Below are 18,553 nucleotides of genomic sequence, written 5' to 3' on the forward strand. Positions count from 1 at the left end.
TCACTTAAATAATACATTGACTATATAGGTATACTGCCTTATACAAAATACTCAGGTATTGATTAACACAGTTTTAACTCTGCTCTTTGTAACAAAGGTGTAGGAATAAGAACCAAGTTACTTGGATCAGAAAGAACAAGATGTAGAAAACTTAAATTACCGTGTAGCTGTTCCTTTCTAACCTTTCTAACACAAAAAAGTGACTTAATTGCCAGTTTTTTAGATAAGACATCTGTTGTAAATAAAACTTTTATATGATTATTTTCAGAAAAAATAAATAGCATTGCTGTGTGTGACTGTTCTTGTCACAGTAAAACATAGTAATGACATTTTTAAGAATCTGAAGTATTCAGGTTCGTTCCATAGTAATTGTTTCCTTCGGGATCAAATTATCTTCAAAATTCACAACCAATTTGAATTTGCACAAATATTTGCACTCCATATTTTTATTTCCATGACTCTGTTGGTTTAAACTGAAAATCTGTTTTGTATGAGTAAAATAAAGAGAGAAGAGGCAGCCAATCTAAGAGCACCTTGTGCCTTCTCCCATCATTATTCTCTGGAAATCACATCCATCTGTATTCTCTCCTCTAAGCAATATTGTAGTTTCATATGGCAGTTTTATTTCAAAGGTTCTCAAGCTGTTTTTCCAATAATTTGACAATTTTGAAAGGCAGCAACCTCTTGAGTCAAGAGCAGCAGCAATATGATAGCCATTGTACAAGAAATATATGTGCAAGAGATGACGTGGAAATAAGACCGTAGGGTAAGCCTATAGTCTTGTTAAGTGCTACACAATTTTTAACAATGTTTAACTCAAGATTTTGCAGTATCTTTTTTTTAAAAAGAACCAATTACAACTTGGGGGGAAGGTTTTTTCTGCCACATAAAAATGAATAGTTTGTCTTGATAGAAGTAGATGGTCTAGTTCGAGACAAACTCGAGAAGTGGGCCCGTGTGAACCTCATGAGGTTCAAGAAGGCCAAGTGCAAGGTCCTGCAGCTGGGTCGAGGCACTCCTTGGTATCAATGCAGGCTGGGGGATGAAGGGGTTGAGAACAGCCCTGTGGACTTGGGGGTACTGGTGGATGAAAAGCTGGACGTGAGCTGGCAATGTGCACTTGCAGTCCAGAAGGCCAACCGTATCCTGGGCCTGCATCAAAACAAGTGTGGCCAGCAGGTCGAGGGAGGCGATTCTGCCCCTCTACCTGCTCTGGTGAGACCCCCCCCTGCAGTACTGTGTCCAGCTCTGGAGTCCTCAGCATAGGAAAGACATGGATCTGTTGGAGCGGGTCCAGAGGAGGGCCATGAAGATGATGAGAGGGTTGGAGCACCTCTCCTATGAGGAAAGGCTGAGAGAGTTGGGGTTGTTCAGCCTGGAGAAGAGAAGGCTCCAGGGAGACCTTATTGCGGCCTTTCAGTACTTAAAGGGGGCTTGTAAGAAAGATGGGGACAGACTTTTTAGCAGGGCCTGTTGCGACAGGACAAGGGGTCATGATTTTAAACTACAAGAGGGTAGATTTAGACTAGATATAAGGAAGAAGTTGTTTATGATGAGGGTGGTGAAACACTGGAACAGGTTGCCCAGAGAGGAGGTAGATGCCCTATCCCTGGAAACATTCAAGGTCAGTTGGATGGGGCTCTGAGCAACCTGATCTCGTTGAAGATGTCCCTGCCCGCGGCAGGGGGTTGGACTAGATGACCTTTAAAGGTCCCTTCCAACCCAACCTATTCTATGATTCTATTCTAGTTCCAGACAGCCTAACTATGTATATTACATTTGGAGCATCAAATCATTATGCTGACTCATTCTCTTGGTGTTTTCTTAGAAACAGTGGGGACTTGGAAAGAAAGTGCAGTATTTTACACTGCAGACATATGGGCATATCAGCTACAGAAAAGGGTCTATAATCTGTCATCTTGAATTGGCCCTGCCTCTTTGTCAAGATATTTTCTAATAGGACGGTCTAGCAGACAATGAAATCAACAGTTTTGTTGATGTTGGAAGTTATTTTACCTGTAAGTCGGCAAACTTGACTAACAATAATCTTTAACAGTCCTTAATGTAACATTAGGAGAGATTATTATGTGAAGTACTCTTCTAAGTGAGAACATTAGGCCTTTCTTACTATTAGAATCTGTATGAGCTTGACTTATTTAGACTTGTCTCCAGAGAGTTTTGTTGCTCTGAGACTTGAGTTCATCCAAGTAAAAAACTAAAATTTTAAGACACATTCCCTGAAAGATAGAAGAGTTTTCCCTCATCCCTTAAAAACTCATTTTGAAATATAGAGGCTGTCGAAATCCAAACAATGCTGTTCTACATATGTGAGGTGTAGCTGCTTTGCAGCTGTTCCCAGTAAAGTGTATTTCCTGATTATGAATCCTTGCGTGGTCTTTGTAACTTCTGGACAGCCTTATCTTACAAAGCATCGATCATTTTGATGACTTCAATATTACTGCCAATGCTATGATCAGAGACTTGAAAAGGTGATGTGGATTTCTAAGGACTATCATGTGCCTTTGACCACTGGTCCTAGACAAAGGAATAGGTGTGGGAGGAAAGTATTGGCAAAGTGAAAAATTTAATAAAAATAAAGCTTTAAACATGGTGAGGGAAAAGAACTCCAGATGAGTCTGACACTCATTGTAAAGTCTGATTAAATGGACCAATTGCTAGGTTGAATTGTGTGAGGTGAACTAACTGCCCCTAAGAAAACTTTTGCATAAAACCTAGAGCAAGGATCTGTAGACAGATGCTGATTTATTTTAAAGTAATTCAATTTCAACCAGAATAGTTATCAATTTTTTTTTTCATGGAATTAATCAGCTAATCTTGAGGCAGTTGGAAAGGAAAAAAAAAAATCAGACATGTTTGTGTGAGCTAAGGAAAAAAAAAACACACTGTTACCAATTTCCCTTATTTCAGATCTTTTTATCTTTGAAAGGTTATCTTTGTTGTATTGAAATAAGATGCATCCACTGATTTCTGTTCCATCACAGATCTGGCTATCGGGGAAGGGCCCATTGACCTGGGATAGGAAAAAAGCTATCTTCATTCTGAGTAGGACCTGAAGCTAAACTCTAAGTTAGGTCTACCTTTGCTTCCTGCAGTGATTTTGAGAATTGTGTCAAATGAGATTAAAACTTTGTTTTTATCTGGGGCTTTCCCTGTGATAGAAAAATTGACCTAAATGAAGAGCTGTGCAGCAGTGCTGCAGTTGTGTAGAACTAATGTGAGGAATTAAAACTGTTGTCTTCCCAGTAAATTTGTGAATGGATCTATTAAGGCAAACTGGAACGTTCTTCACTAGTCATTGCAGAAAGCAACCTGTAGTATTTTGGTCTTTGGATGTAAAAAGAAGTTGACCAGTGAGTGCCACAGATAAAGCAGGTGTCTGGGAAGTTCTTACAACCTCTTATTAGGTGCCTGAAACATTGCACTGTTTCTCCTTTGTGCTGTTTGAGGAAATAAACAGTGAAATCCAGATCCTGTTCAGAATCTTGCAGCAGTATTTTTTAAATGGAATTCAGGTATAGAAGAACTGCTGATTTGAGAATATGTAGAGAACGTTGTGAGTGCTGTAGCCTTAAGCTAGGGAAAGATGGCTATATCATTAATTACTTCTGTGTAGACGTGTTCGATAATTCTGGACTGTCAGAGCAGATCTGTTTAGCAAGCTGTCCTAGACCATCCTGCTCCTTACCTCATCCCTCGCCTTCCACTTAATACCTCTGCAAAAGTTTCTTGATACCTCTCTTACAGCAAGTGTGACACAAACACTGGAAAGGAAATTCCCCTTATCTAGTGCCATAGGAAGGAGATTTGTTCTAGTGGAATTTGTTCTTCACTTCTCACTAACCTGAAGTAAATGTGGGCTATGGAAACAGAAGAACTTCTGATGGGTTTCTTTTCTGGAATGTTTACTCAATATTAAGAAATCTACTTAAGAAGATGAGAGAACAAGGTCATGAAAAGTTATAGCTAGCTGCCTCCTACATGTTTATTCTTAGTAGGTTATGGCAACAAAAGTGCTGAGTCACAGGAAATAATACTAAGAAAATGTTTTCTGTAGCCTTTTATTGTTCAGCATTTGTAAATAAAAATAAAGTCTTACTTTGAAAAGGATTTCAGTCATAAAACTGTATAATGCAGTAGTAATGCTTTCATGGTAAAGTAACTACGGCTGATTAACAAGAAACTCTGTATATGTCTTAATTAAACTAGATTATTTTTAGCACAGAGAGGTGTTACTTCCACGTATTTTCCTCATGCATACTCGCAACACGCTCCAGAATGCCTTTAAGTCATTCTGCTGTGTATAATGATGCAGATTTCTAATGCAGTATTTTACCTCCTTACTGAGTCCATTGAGAAGCGAGTAGCATTCAGTGTGAAGTAGAACTGATTACAGGGTGAACTCTGCCATAATGGGATCATGGTAAAAGAGAAGAAAGTCAGACTCCTTTTCTCCTGTGCCACGACAGAAACTAGTATAACCAGCTGAATCAACACTCACTTCACACTGAATGGGAACAGTTTAACAAGCGTTGCATCCAACCATGTTCTACTTCTCAACAACAAAAGAATACAAGAGAAAATTTTAAGAGATCTTGGTTTAGGATAATTTCTTAATCCATAAAAACAAGTAAATTTGGAGCTGAGAATAGAGCTGTGCTGTTTTTTTTTTCCTTTCTTTAAAATCTACAATGGGCAGCATAATGTTAATTTCCCCCTTAGTCATTGTGACTTACAAGTAGTTAATGAGCACACATTTAATAATGAAGATAGAAAAATTAAATGTCAGGTTGTTACCCCTTTTCATGTAGAGGCTGATCATAATACAGATGTTCCTAGGACTTCTTTTAAGCATAATTGTTATTGCTAACTGCTGGGAATGCCCAAACAATTTGTTTTTGTGTGATTACTGATACACAGAGCATGAAATAATTTTCTTAAAGCTGTAACAATGTCTTTGGCCTATTTTAAAAAAGGAGACTGTCCAAAAGGGAGTAGAAATTAACTAGCATCCTACCTGGCCTAGCCTTCAATAAAGCTGGTATTTTTTCTTAGATTTATTGTGTTGCTGTGCAAGCAGCTTGTCATGTTGACAGTGAACCCATTCACTAGCATTTGGATTGTAAAGATATGCTTATTTTACCCTTTTTAGTTTTCTACTTTTAATTAGAATGTTTTATAACTGTGATGTGTTCTGTGTGCATAGAAAATACCAGGTGGACTGTTTGGATTATGCCTTGGGCCTTCTGGTTTGTCACTGCATTCTCAGCCAGCAGCATGTCCATCATTGCTGCTTGCTTTTTATTCAAAGGAAGGAAGATCAACTTGCATGTAGTTTCTATGTTAGCTGGATAGTTACTGTGTTACTTGTTAATTTCTAACTGCAAGCATAAGATTTGTGAATACTTGTGAATGACTTCCAATTTTGTTTCCAATAGTGTTTATTTCAAATGGGCAGAATTTTGTACTACGTTCCTTCTGGTCAGAAAACTGTGCAGGTGAATACTTGAAGGGTAACTTATCAGTTTGGCTAGACAATTCATTAATAATGTAGTATGCTGTATCTGCTCGTATTGTCTGCTTTCTGGTAGGTGTATATATCGGAATAAGGTTATTGAAACGATAGTGTGACCTCAACATTTTAAAAGCTGGGATTCTGTAGACAACATTCTGCCTCATTATGGTGTTATCTCTCTAAAAGGCTCATCCTGAAGTCGTCTTGTAAGAAGAATATGGTGATATCTTTAGCATATGCATAATCTAGTTACCTTTTCTCTTCAGGCCCAGGCTTTTGTTTGTCATGTCATCTTTATCTGACAGTGCATTAGCAACCATAGTTTTGATATAGCTGAAAGCAGTGGAGGTGTTGTATTGTAGTGCTTGCATCCCTGATATTATAGAGAAGTTTCCTCGGGCACGGAATCTGAGCATCTTAGTGGTAAAGGAGGAACACGTGAATAATTTCATGGGAAATATTTTCATAACGTTTTTTCATGAATGCAGTGTTTAATAATTTGAAGGCATTTTAGAAGATACTTTTTCTAAACACCGAAATGCTCATTGATGTTTGTAAGGCACTGTGAGAATGGGAAGCACCATTCTAAAGTAATTAAGAGTATCTATTTTTAAATTAGGTTTTTGGAGGTGATAAACTTTGTCTGGACTGGATTATTTCCCGAGAACTATCCTTTCTATCTCTGTTAGGCATACACACTGAAACAACTGCAGTTTCAAACTGAGCCCTTGTGTCTTGGGTGTCCAGCTGGAGGATTGTATATTGACACTGCACTGTAGCTGCAGCAGAAGCAATTTACGGCATTTGTATTTCATTGGTAGAGTATGAAATGTGGATCATAGTTTTTAAGCAATGCACTTAAAGTCCTACCAGCCAGTCTCTAGAATTCAGTAACTAAAGTGTGGTTGTTGATAACAATATTCCCAATAATAACTGAATGGTGCTATTGTACAGGCCCTTGTTTTTCAGAATCAGTGAATATGAAGCAGAGCCATTTCTCAGTGAACAGTCTGAGTTACCTAATGCACTTTAACCCAAGCGTTTATTTTAGTTTGACTTGATGTTTAGAGAGGAAGATACCAGTTGGGAAGAAACCTGTCAGTTTGTCCAGCCCACCCATGACAGGTGAGGTGCGGAGGAGCTTCTCTGGTGATGACGAGTTGACTCCTCCTCCATATCGAACCCTTCCAGCACAGACAGCCCCGGAGGCCTTCCAGCCTCCCAGGACTAGCTGAGAGTTCAGTCCCAGCCTCAAAACAGGTAACTAGCCACATCAGTCTCTGTTACTTGCAGAGGGAAATGATGGACAGGGTGGGGAACTAAGCATGGTCTAGCATGTAATGTGCTGACTCATCAAATCTCTTTCTTTTTTTCTTTTTTTTTTTCTTTAAATTTTTGTTGGTTTTATTTTTTTCTGTTAGAGAGCTTTTCATTCTCACTGATGCACCACATCACTGAATTAATCATAGAAGAGGATTGCAGCTGTTTTAGAACTTCATAGGAGGCGATATTGTAGGTTACTGAGGCACAAGGGCACAGAGGAGCTCTGCAGAGTTTTAAAGTACAAAAATGCACTCTGTAAAACTGAATGGTAATGTGGATTTGGGAATATTTGATGTAAGCAGAAAGTTAGTGTAGATTATCTTTTGCAGAGAAAGTAACTACACAGTAAATAAGGAGTGATTTTTGCCTTTATGTCAGAAAAAGGCAGTTATCTGGGAAAAGATCTTCAGAATTTAATTATTTGAAATTTTGTGGGTTACTAATATAGAAAATATATTTGAAAAGAGCTTGTCCTTTTAGAATTTGATCTTTTCCCTATTTTTGCTGTATAACCTGGGTTTGGTTTAAGTATCGACAGCATAATTGTGCATCTGTATGAGTGAGCAGAGAAAAACTCTTAAAAACTCATCTATCAGTAACATCGAGCAAGTAGATTAAAATTTTGAGCGTATTTAAGGGTAGTTTATGTAATGTAATCAATCTTCAATTCTAGAAGTCCACTGCAAGGATCTGGTAGTCTTCCCTTTTCCTAATATGTATGGCAATATAATGTAGCAGATATACAAATTATTTCTAACAAATATGTTGTAGCAATATGATCTGTCAGACAAACTGGATTTTGCTCTCCCTGCAGGACAGTTGCCAGGTTGATAGATTTAGCTTCAGATTTGCTTGATTTACACTCCCTTAAACTTGCTTTCGTTAGAGCAGGCTGTCATATTGGCACTTCTCATTGACTGTGGAATACATCCAGAACAGTTTCTCTTGTCCATATGTTATCCATAAACAGAATGGGACATGGTAACCTGCTTGCTGTCTTTAGATCCTGGGGACAAATCTTGACTCTGTTCTGCACACCTCTCAATTCTTCTCAAGAACTCCTTTATTTTTACTTCAGCTTGCTGCTCGTGTACATGCCTATCTTTTAACAGAGTCTTTGATGCAAAAGAGAAGCCTTGCTTAGGAGAGAGTGCTCTGGAGTGTTTATTCCTGCACAGCTTTTCTTCTCTTACTGCAAATCTACACCTAAATTGCATTTATGGTAGTGCACAGACATGCACAGTCTGAGTTTTCTGTGTCATTAGATCTCGGATTTCCGATGAAACACCTGTGTTCTTTGGTTTCTGACACCCGATGCTTTCTATGATAATTTTGGGGGAACTTTTCAAAGTTCTGAATTTTGGAGAGGCTGGACAAAATTAGTTTTATTTGTGAGGTAGCCTTGTTATTGTCCAAAGGTGTTTAAATTTAAATGGAAACCAGCAAGACCACACCCTTTAAGTCTGGGGAAGAGGAGGGCATAACCCTGATATATAATAAGTTAAGAACACATTTGAGATCAGCTGAAACTTAGTAATTGCATGCATATTCCTCAGCATTGTACACCGCCTCACCTTTTAGTAGCCGTACCTACGATGTAGGCACATTGCAGGAGATGCTTATATGGCTTTGAATTGAAGTAGTGTAAGCTTAGTAATGAGACAGGCATCTGCTCTAAAACTACTTGTCTATTGGAGATCTCAGTAAGGCTCATTGAACAACTCTTTCCCCGTTTGTACTGTCATAAGCACAGGAGAAGGTTTCAGTCCTTCTTCATCTTGTATATAGTATGAAGTGGTTTTCCTCTCTAGCAAAGTCATGGTACTTCTTTAGCATACGTGAGTACTTTGCATCTTTGAGTCATATGAAATGATCTTAAGCACTGAAATGCAACTGTTGGACAGCTTCACTTTTAAGAAGAGCCTATAGCCAGCCTGTCAGAGAAGGAAACCGTTCTGAGAGACTCACCCTACTTCTGCACGTATTCTGGACCATATTGCTCCATTCTATATTGATGTTTTGGGGATTTGAATGACACTGCATCAGACACATTCTTTCTTTGTCTCCAGGAAAATCACTGAGTCTATTTAAAAAGGGAGTACCTTGCATGTCTGCATCCCTTTTACTTGCAACGTGATCGGTCAGATGACTTCCATTAGCTTTTTTTATTCTTCTTTCAAGTAACTTTCGTTGTATAGCTGTAGCTAAGCTTTTCTTATGGAGGATTGTAGTTAAAAGCTGTATAATAGGGACAAATGAAGCAAAGCATCATTAAATATCTAAATGTAAGGATTTTGGTTTAAATTAGCCAGAGGCAAGCAAAATTATGGAGACTGCTATTACTCTTGTACCTGCAGAAGCATTCTACAAATACTGGGGTAGAGAAGAAAAAGAACATGCCTGGTGGATTTCAGATTGTATCCCTGACCTCTGTGTAGCCTTTGCTTAAGGTATTAGCAGCTATCCAAGTAACCAATTATGTGTCTTATCATTTAGACAGCACTTTTTTTGTCCTCCACAGATCAAGATTCTTCATCAGAGTTGGGCATAATGCAGGGAAAAGTATTCAGGGGAAAAAAAAGCAGCACGGGATTGTGGGCTATGTCGGTGGGAGGAGGCATCTATTAAAGAAGGAAACGAGGAGAGTTTGCATTATGCTGCAACTTTTTGACTTAATTTTCGAATTTTATTTTTATTTAGCACAAGAGTTTGTTTCAACATGGAAGATGACATAGAAAAATAATGAAACAATAATGAAATGGCTTGTAAGTTATTGCAGGTCTACTAGTAGCAACAGGTTATGGGTTTTTTATTTTTTTGCTTTCACTGCATATTTCTGCATTTCAAGATACATTGATAATGCATATAAACTTTGTATTCAGTAGCTATAAGCTTTAATACTCTTCTCATTCATTTGGTCATAGAGAACCATTTATTTTTGTATAATCAACCTTTTAATGTGGGTACTGCACCTTTAATGAAAGTCTTGACATGTTTTGTTTTCAATGTTCTTTTCATTGTGCTCATATTTTGATAATTATCGCTATTCATTAATGAAACTGGAAAACTAATTGTGACATTATAGCTATTCATAACATCTTTTTTTATGTCTTAGATCTCATTTCTATTTTCTTTTTACAAAAGAAAGAAGAGAGAAGATTAAAACCACAAAAAAGATGTTTTCCTTGAATGAAACTTATCTTCTGGGATCTTAAAATTTTTATGATGTATTGAGAAATTTTTGTCAATGTTTTTTCTTGTCTCATATAGACCATTTACAGTAATTGGGCTAAGTAATGTGATTCATAGGTTGTAAATAGCCAACAATTAATCTTATTTTTACTTGCATAAAGATTAAATAGGAAGTAAACAGTAAACGAAAGTGTTCTTCAGAGCAACAGTCATTATTCCTGTTAACATGTTCAGTTACCTTCTTAAACCAGTGTTTTAAAACACGAAATTCTTGAGAAAACCTGGTAGAGAATATATTATTGTAAGTAATTTGTTCAAATATGTTAATATTCGAGCATAACTTAAGGTTCAGTTTACGATCAGAAAGCGCCTGCTTTCTGTGGGATACTGAGTGTTTAAAGAAGAATCACTAAAATGCAGAATATAAGAAAATGGGAAATCTGGGGTCTGTTCCCAATTTAAATAATATTAAGTAAATTTAAGGAAAAGTTGTACGTACTTTGAATTTTATAGATCTTTAATGTTCATCTTTTATTTTTAGTTACTTCATTGCAGCTGAAGGAGGAGTTACTAGACGGAGAAGAGTATAGCTTCCTTCAAGGAGCATCTGATCAGGAAAGCAACGGATCTGCCAGTTACTACATCAAACAAGAACCATAATGCAGCTCAGAAAAGTGAGGGGCAGAGTACTGGTGATAGGAAAAGAGCCTTTCTCCAAGACTGACTGATTTTGTTCCCACTTCGATGGTACAGTTCAGGTGACTGTACCTGGGGCACTTTGCTAACTGTAGATGAGTTAGACTCAGTTCAGAATTTTTTGGAAGGGCGGGGAAACTATTTTAGTGAAAAAGATTTTTCAATTTATTAAAAACAAAAATGGACACTTTTGTGTTGTATTTGAAGCTTTTGAAAGAATTTTGTAATATTTTCAAGTTCAGATTTATTGTGCATTGTTAACAAGAACTGAAATTCTAATTTTTTGGTAAGATTAAAGTTTAATTAGCATGATTGTGGGAAGCGGTTGGAGGAAGATATAGTTGCAAATACAAATGAACTGTCATAACAAATGAACCTTTTTGGTACAAGTTGGGAGACTTTTAGACTCTTGTGAACTGCACTGGTCACGCCTCTGTTTTTTTATTGTGAAAATAAGGCATTTAAGCCCTAATTTAGAGGCATAAATTGTATGTGGAAGATAGTCCTGTAAAGCTCTACTCAGTGAGTAGCCCCAGTTGCAATGGAGCCATCGCCTGAGGAAGATTTTAACTTTTCAAGATGTTTTTATTTAGTTTAAAATACTTTTTTTTATATAAGATTTTTTTTAAAAAAAAAAGTTCCTTAGGGTCTGATTCAGTGCCCATTAATATCAGTAGCCTTGTCTCCATTGACTGCAGTGGGCATTGGATTGGGACTATAAAGCTCTTGTCCGTACATGAATGTCTGTAGTCTTGGCATGCTTCAGCAAACGTTTACAGAGCCCTATGCCAAACTGGAACTTCAGAAAATTCCCTCATTTGGAAGATTAGTTTTAGCTATGAATTTAGACTCCAGAGGAAACTTAGATGGACAATAACTCAGGCCTCCCTTGGTAGTGGGAAGGAACTTCTGAGTATTCTTCTGATTTATTTTTTTTCCATTCAGAAAGACCTAGATGTTTCCTTACCATCTTAAATATTTATTTGTGAACATTCAAAACCGATGTTCCACGTTGTTTCAGGTGAGCTAAAAGGAGCCATACATTGCCGATTAACAAAGGAGTTCAGTTCTGCACAGCCTGCAATATTCTTTTCTTGCCGCAATAGTGTAATACAGAAGTTGAGACTTGAGAACAGTATATAAATCATACACTGTCTAGTGTATAATTCATAAACTGGATTTGCTTATTGCCTGGAATCCTGTGTCTCACTTCAAGTACTAATACTTCACGTATTAGCCCCACCTGCTTAACTCTCCAGATTTTTTAAAGGCAAAAGTCATGTAAAAGGACGAAAATGACTACCGGTAAAATACAAAGTATTTTAGCATGAGCTCTTAATAATTTGGATTTTATCTTTCCATATTTTTAAACTTTGTACATTTTTGTAAATGATCTCATTCATGGAGTTGATTAGTAAAATGGTTAATCAACCCTGCAGAGCTGTGACTGGAAAAATGTGCATCAAGAGCTTTAGCTTTTACCAGTAAGGTTCATTAACTAAACTCTCAGGAATTAACTGCATATGTTCTATAAGTGCTTCTGGGTCTTAGCAGGTCCCCTTCAGAGCAGTACGATGATCATCTGACTCTTGACCATAAATTAGGGCTTAAAAAAAAATTAATCAAAATGATTAACATCTATGTTCCTACAGCCTAAGAAATGCTTTAAGGATATCAACCCACAGAGCCCCAGGAGACCATTTTTGTATATTGTTGTTTGAGCTTAAAAAAAAAAAAGTGCATAGAAAGTTGAAAACCAGCAATTTGATTATTTTCTAAAATATTGCTCTAACTTTGGGTACATAGTATTGGTAATATGCACAGGTTTACCTCATTCTATGCAAGAGGGGTTAATTATGTAAAGTTTTGTATTTACTACTGGAAGTAAAAAATGTCCTGTATAGTGTAGGAATGTCTGGAATTCTTTTCTCCCTTACTGGTAAAATTTCTTAAATAATGACCCCTTTTTAACAACAACTTCTTATATTGACAGAATCTGGTTATCAGATTATAAGTGTCTGTAACTTCAGGTGGTAAAGACATTTTAGCTCTCTAAAATAGCCATAAAAAAGACTTTGTCAGGCTTGGTAGACTTCAAAGACATTCTCTCAAATTCTGACCCACCCATGACGTTTCTTTTGAACAGCCTGGATTGGAGAAGTAGGATTAGAGACCATTGTAATGACACTTTAAGCCTTGACTATTTTTTTTCCTGTGTTCTCAATTTAACCTGCTGTAAAATCCAGCTCTGCAAGCATCGATTTGGCTTGGTAAGTACATCACTTGAATTTTTTTTTTTTTTTTTTTTTTCAATGCAACAACTTGCAGATTGTCCCAGTCAGGGTTGGCACAATCTTGCTTTCTTCTCTCATCAGTAGCTTCTGACTTTAGTAGAAAAACTGTTGCATTAATTTGTGCTTCATAATGTGAAAGCTTGGTCTAGTCACTAAACCTTGGGCTTCTGTGTATTGCCCGGGCTCATACCTGATTTCCAAGTTATAGTCTTCAAATGTCAAGAGGGGAAATTAGCACTTAAGTTGATCACACTTCCTGTGTTGGAGAAATGTAAGAATCGGATTTGAAGTCTGTCAGTCTTTATAATGTTCTTTAAAAATAGGTATTTTATTCATTAAACACTAAAGTATGAGTGAGTTGACATGCATTCTCAGATACACGTGACTTCAGTAGGAGTTGTGTGTTGAGATTTATGGGTGAAATTTCTCTTGTGTTTCTGACTTCAAAATATACCTAATTGTGTAATTGTCAAGTACAGTGAAATCTGTCCTAAGAAAACCACATAAAGAACTAATTGAAGTGACTTGCTTAGGGAGAGGTTTAAGGAAAACCTGAGCAAAATCCCACCAGGTATTTAGAGAATGGTCTCTTCCAAGAGTGGGTTACCTGTTGGCTGTGGTATCCACAGTATAGGCTTCACTGTATTTGTAAAGCATTCGTTAGTAACGTGGCTCTAGGTATTTTTGTCTTTATTTTACTCTAAGCCATGTTACTTGGCTAAAAAGAGCAGCAAAGTGTTGGACATCTGAAATCTTCAATGGGGTCAAACTAATTTCAGTATTTGGCACAGCAGGTTTTTATAACCGTAAGGTAGCGCAAGTTATGTACCTTTGCAGCTACCCTTCTTTTATGCTCAAATTCTTTCTGCTGATCTTTGATTTTTATGTTATTTTAAATACAACTCTTTAACCTTTTCCTTGCTGCATCTGAGGAAAGCTAAAGCAGTTATCAATTCCTTGTTCTACGGATACTAACACGGGTTTCAGTGTTTGTTTGTTTTTTTATTGTTGTTTTATGTGATGTGAATACCCTCTCCCGTCAATATTTGTATGATGGTGCTAATATATTTGGTAACAATCCTTTATTGGGAAGGGATTTTAAAAAACTGTGATTTAAACTGAATTTTTCTTCCTTTTAATTTTCATATTTAAAACAAAAAGCCACAGCCATTTATACAAAAAAGGCATCAGCTTTGGCCCCTGGGAAGATGTTGGGGCGGGAATCAAGATTAAACAAATAGGGTTTTTACATCATTTCTGTATGTATTTGATATATAGATCAATATCTGTACAAATTTAATCTTTTATTTTCTTGGTAATTTGTGTGGTCAATGAGAGAGAGTATTTAAAGCTTTCTCATGCAATGTACCTAAGTGAAAAAAAAAATGCTTTTGGAGAAATTAATGTTACTTTCATTTTTACGAGACTGCAGATTTTCAGCATGGATGTGAAAAGCATTAAAATTATAACTTTGTGTACAAGATGAAAATAATTCACTAAATTTGCCTTTTTTACACAAAATAAAAATGATAAAAAGTCGTCTTCTGAATAGTGATTGTTTTGTTTAAAAGGCACTCCTTGGCACATACATAAATGCATTCCAGCTTGTTTCTCTCCTAAGAGAACACAGATTAAAAAATACCCACAACTCGTAAAACCATGAATGTTTGGGGGATGTAATGGGGATGTTAGTCTGAGCACAAGGTAAGGTTTTTTAATATGAGAAGGTGGCATTATGTAAGCATTTAATAGAGAGCAAGCTTTGCACTTGGTCTCATATTTCACAGTTGGTAGTAGTAGTTGTGTAGGGAAGGAAGTAGTAGCGTAGGGAAGGAAATGTATCACATTTTTCTTCTAGTTCAGTTCTGCTATGTTGGAAGTAGCTCAAGCATCCCTTCAGCTTTCCCTCTGCCAGTTGGCTTTGCAACTGTAATGTACTTCAGAACCTTCAAAGCACCTTTTCAATGACCAAAAGCCACTGAATTTTTATTGATATGCCTGTACATGGAAGCTTGTGTTAACTCTTCCTTCTACAAGAGAAAAATAACTGAACGACTGAGTAAAAACTACTTATGTGAGTATTTGAACACAGCAGTCTGTTTTATAGTGAATGCACCACAAGGAATTAGTTCATATCCATTTATTTGACAGTGCTGAAAATGACTAAGATAACCGTGGTGGTAATTGCTCCCAGGTCAATAGCTGGAATGAGATGATGTGTTCCGAAGGCACAATTCATTGTGGAAACTCATTTCACTCATAGATCCAATCATGTGCACAAGATTTGAAGTCAATGAGCTCTGCAGGTTTGAACCACAGGTTGATCTCCTTCTGCGCACTTTCTACAGAGTCACTGCCGTGAATGATGTTTCTGCGGAAGGAGACAAACGCATTGTTCCATATAAAAATACACTTTCAGCAACTTAACTGGTTCTCCGTATGCAAAAACTTGGATGAAGCATCTAGAGCTGCAAGACTACTATTTCAGGTACAGCATTCAAATACCCCCTCTATAAGAGCTAGTTAAGCCTAGCAGGGTGACTAGGACTACTTTACTACAGCAGCCTCTGCCACTGACTGATCTTACATGAAGCTCTGATGAGGAGCTGTATTTCAAAAAAAGTCAGTTTTGTACCAAGCCATTTTCTTAAGTAGCAGTTAGGGATTGTGACCTGCAAATAAAATACCATCAGACTAGGATATCTACCAACAATTTTGACTTTCTAGAATAAAAGACTACTGCTGTAGAGTTTTTAACCTCGATCGATAACAAACTGAGCACAAACCTTCCTACTTGAATGCAGAAGTCACCACGGATGGTACCAGGCTTAGAGTCTGCAGGGTTTGTTTCCCCTAGCATTACCCTCCCAGTTTTAACCACGTTGAGTCCTTCCCATACCTTAAGGAAAAAAGACAAACATCCTATTAATCCATGCTTATACAAAATAACAAAGATAAATATTTGCTAATAACACACTTTGCAAAGAAACAAGGGCTCCACCACTAAAAAAATTAATCTAGCCTAGATTCTCTCTTAGGTCTGTAAAGACAACTAGGGGAAAAACATATAAACGGAAAGTGATTATAAAAAGGACTATCAACATTGTCACTCCAGTAAAGGAGATACTTCACCAAGCCTCAAAGTTAACTGATGTACAAGGCCAACTTCGAAACTTTCTGCAGTGACAGGATAAGGACAGCCTGATGAGTTCAGGCACTCCTAGTTAGGTACCTAGTCAAAACAGAGGGAGATGCTACCAGGGCAACTTTTTTGTTCTGGGGGGAGTGCAAAAAAGAATGACACACAAGATGGGTTTCGGTGGGAGAGCCCTGACCCTTTTTTGCCCAAAACAAAAGATTCTTTGGTGCAGAAGACTGACTTTCAGGAATTTTGCTTAATCCATGCTAAGCATTTTAATATGTATTTTATACATGCACACTTCTTGTTAATAAATAGTAACTTCTTACTTGTCTTCATTTTACTTTTGGTTTTCTTTTGCCACTATCAGAACTCGGTAGTTTGAAAAAGTGTTTCTATAACAGTATATCTGAATATTTTAAAATAATTTACAGAGCGAGAAAAATACATTCGAGAAAGTAGTCTTTAAGTAAAATCAAGCCACTTACCATGGCCACAACAGGTCCGGAGTTCATGTATTTAACCAAACCAGGGTAGAATGGTCGGTCTTTGAGGTCAATGTAATGTTGTTTCAGAAGGTCTTCAGAGGCCTTTAAAAGGACAGATGTAACATTAAATATCATACCACAAAAGGTGTTACTACTGTAAGACTACAGCATTAGTGACTGGATTCACCAGTCACTAATAATATGAACAGTTGCTGCAATGCTATTGTGGATTTCAGTGAATGTAGAATTAAAGGAGTGCACGACACACCATCTTTCTTTGTACTAGTCAATGTTGCAAGAGTTATCAAAATTATTTCTTTGCATTACAGTAATACTCAGCAATATGGTGAGCACAAGATGTCTGGATGATGTTACCTGATACAACCGATCAGTCAAGGTCATTTCAGCTGTCTCAATTAGGTTGCAATAAGCCATCTGAGCAAATTTTGTTTCCTTAGGAAATGGGAGCAATCAAGTGTTTAGGCTTGACAGAAACCTTGGCCTGACAGGCGATCCCGTACTTCCAGCTGTTGTGCAAATTCAGCATCAGGTTCCCATTCTGATGCAGGAAAAGCCGCATAGGAGGATCTATATATTTAAGTGCCTATTCCAGCAGGCGAGGGAAAGCGTTTAGGGCAGAGCCGGGGCAGGGAGGACGCCGCGGGCGCGGGGACTTACGTGCACGAACTTCATGGCCACCAGCCGGAAGCCCTTCTGCTCGAACCGCTTGATGATCTCCCCCACCAGCCCCCGCTGGACCCCATCGGGCTTGATGGCGATGAAGGTGCGCTCGCAGTTGGCAGCCATCGCGCTGCGGGGCAGAGGGACACGCAGGGGTGAGGCTCGGCACCGCCGCCCCCCGCCGCCTCCTCAAGGTCGGAGGGAGCCGCCGGCCGCCCCACCATGGCGGCGCCGGGCCCGGCCCGCCCCGCCCGGGCCCACGTGGCAGCGGGCTGGCGTCCTGCCTCCCCCGGGCCCGCGCCGGCCCTGCCGCGCTCAGCCCGCGGGGCCCCGCTACCTCCCCTCCCCTCCGCCGCCCTTGCCGCTCGCTGAGGCGAGGCCCGCAGGCCGCCGCCGTGCCCGGCGCTGAGGCAAGGCAGCCCGTCCGCCATGAGGCGCCCGCCCTTGGCGCGGCCCGCACCCCCTCGGCCTCTCCTCAGGGAGCGCACCGGAGCGCAGCGGGGGGACCCGGCCCTCGCCTCACCTCGCCGGAGCTCCCGCAGCCGCTGCCGCCCGCACCGCAGCCGCCGAAGAAAGGGGAGGCGGATGCGGGCGGTCACCGGATCCTCCGCCCTGCGGAGAGGAGGAGCCGCCCGGCTTGCGGCGCTTGGGGGCGGGCCTGGCGGGGCTGGGGGCTCGCTTCGGCGCCCGCCCGCCCAGACCCGCCAGCCCGCGCTGCCGGGGTGCGGGCCGGGCCGGGCGGCGGGCGGTACTCTGCTGCTGGGCCTGGCGGCGGCCGCTGCGCTCCCTCAGCCCCGGCGGGGTGCGGCCCAGCTGCCGCCGAGCCCCGCCGCGCCTGGCAGCCGGCCCGGCCGCGGGCCGCTAGCTGGGGGCAGCTGCTGGCCGGGCTGTGCCGGACGGCCGGCGGCACCTGTCGCCTTCTCCTCCCCGAAAGCCGCCTCGGAGGGTTGTGAACTCTCAGCTGCAGCAACGGGGGCGTAAGCCTTTTCCACAGTGAAAAGATTAAGGATGCTTAACTATACTAAATCATTTTTTACTAAGAGGGACTTGCTTTGCTATTTTCAGAGATATGCCTGCAGCCTGCTAACTAATGATTGCTACTGCCAACCTGGCTTAACCCAAGCAGCACACCTTACAGCTGCTTGAAATGATATTTCTCACAGAAAAGTGACATAGGATCTGTAAGCCAGGAAAGTTACCTGTGATA

General features: G+C 39.5%; 2 protein-coding genes across 7 annotated transcripts in view; one reads left to right on the forward strand and one right to left on the reverse strand.

The window, feature by feature from the left end:
- The window catches only part of MBTD1 (mbt domain containing 1), a 38,700-nt gene extending 26,237 nt beyond the window's left edge, over positions 1-12,463 (forward strand). For 5 of the 6 annotated variants that reach the window (XM_075169618.1, XM_075169619.1, XM_075169615.1 and 2 more), the window contains one exon: positions 10,590-12,463. In XM_075169618.1, the coding sequence (XP_075025719.1) occupies positions 10,590-10,708 (119 nt within the window). In that variant the 3' untranslated portion in view covers positions 10,709-12,463. The remainder of the gene's footprint in view (positions 1-10,589) is intronic. The other variant, XM_075169620.1, reaches the window with a different exon arrangement.
- Positions 12,464-15,163: 2,700 nt separating this feature from the next.
- On the reverse strand, positions 15,164-18,130 carry LOC142090980 (nucleoside diphosphate kinase). Its single transcript, XM_075169630.1, has 5 exons — positions 17,870-18,130; positions 17,344-17,476; positions 16,666-16,767; positions 15,825-15,937; positions 15,164-15,409 (listed from the first exon to the last, which is right to left on the reverse strand). The coding sequence occupies exons 2-5, from the start codon at positions 17,470-17,472 to the stop codon at positions 15,292-15,294; spliced, it is 462 nt and encodes a 153-aa protein (XP_075025731.1). The 5' UTR covers positions 17,473-17,476; positions 17,870-18,130; the 3' UTR covers positions 15,164-15,291.
- Positions 18,131-18,553: the final 423 nt, after the last annotated feature.

The sequence above is a fragment of the Calonectris borealis genome, chromosome 20 (assembly GCF_964195595.1).
Source record: "Calonectris borealis chromosome 20, bCalBor7.hap1.2, whole genome shotgun sequence".
In the NCBI taxonomy this organism is placed as follows: Eukaryota; Metazoa; Chordata; class Aves; order Procellariiformes; family Procellariidae; genus Calonectris; species Calonectris borealis.

What these genes read in the sequence shown, in the direction of transcription:
- LOC142090980 (XM_075169630.1), bottom strand. Translation starts at nt 17,472, where the DNA reads ATGGCTGCCAACTGCGAGCGCACCTTCATCGCCATCAAGCCCGATGGG. An exon ending in TGGCCATGAAGTTCGTGCAC is followed by an intron (nt 16,768 to 17,343) that starts GTAAGTCCCCGC and finishes GTCCTTTTAAAG; the next exon opens with GCCTCTGAAGACCTTCTGAA. An exon ending in TTCTGCATTCAAGTAGGAAG is followed by an intron (nt 15,410 to 15,824) that starts GTTTGTGCTCAG and finishes CTCCTTCCGCAG; the next exon opens with AAACATCATTCACGGCAGTG.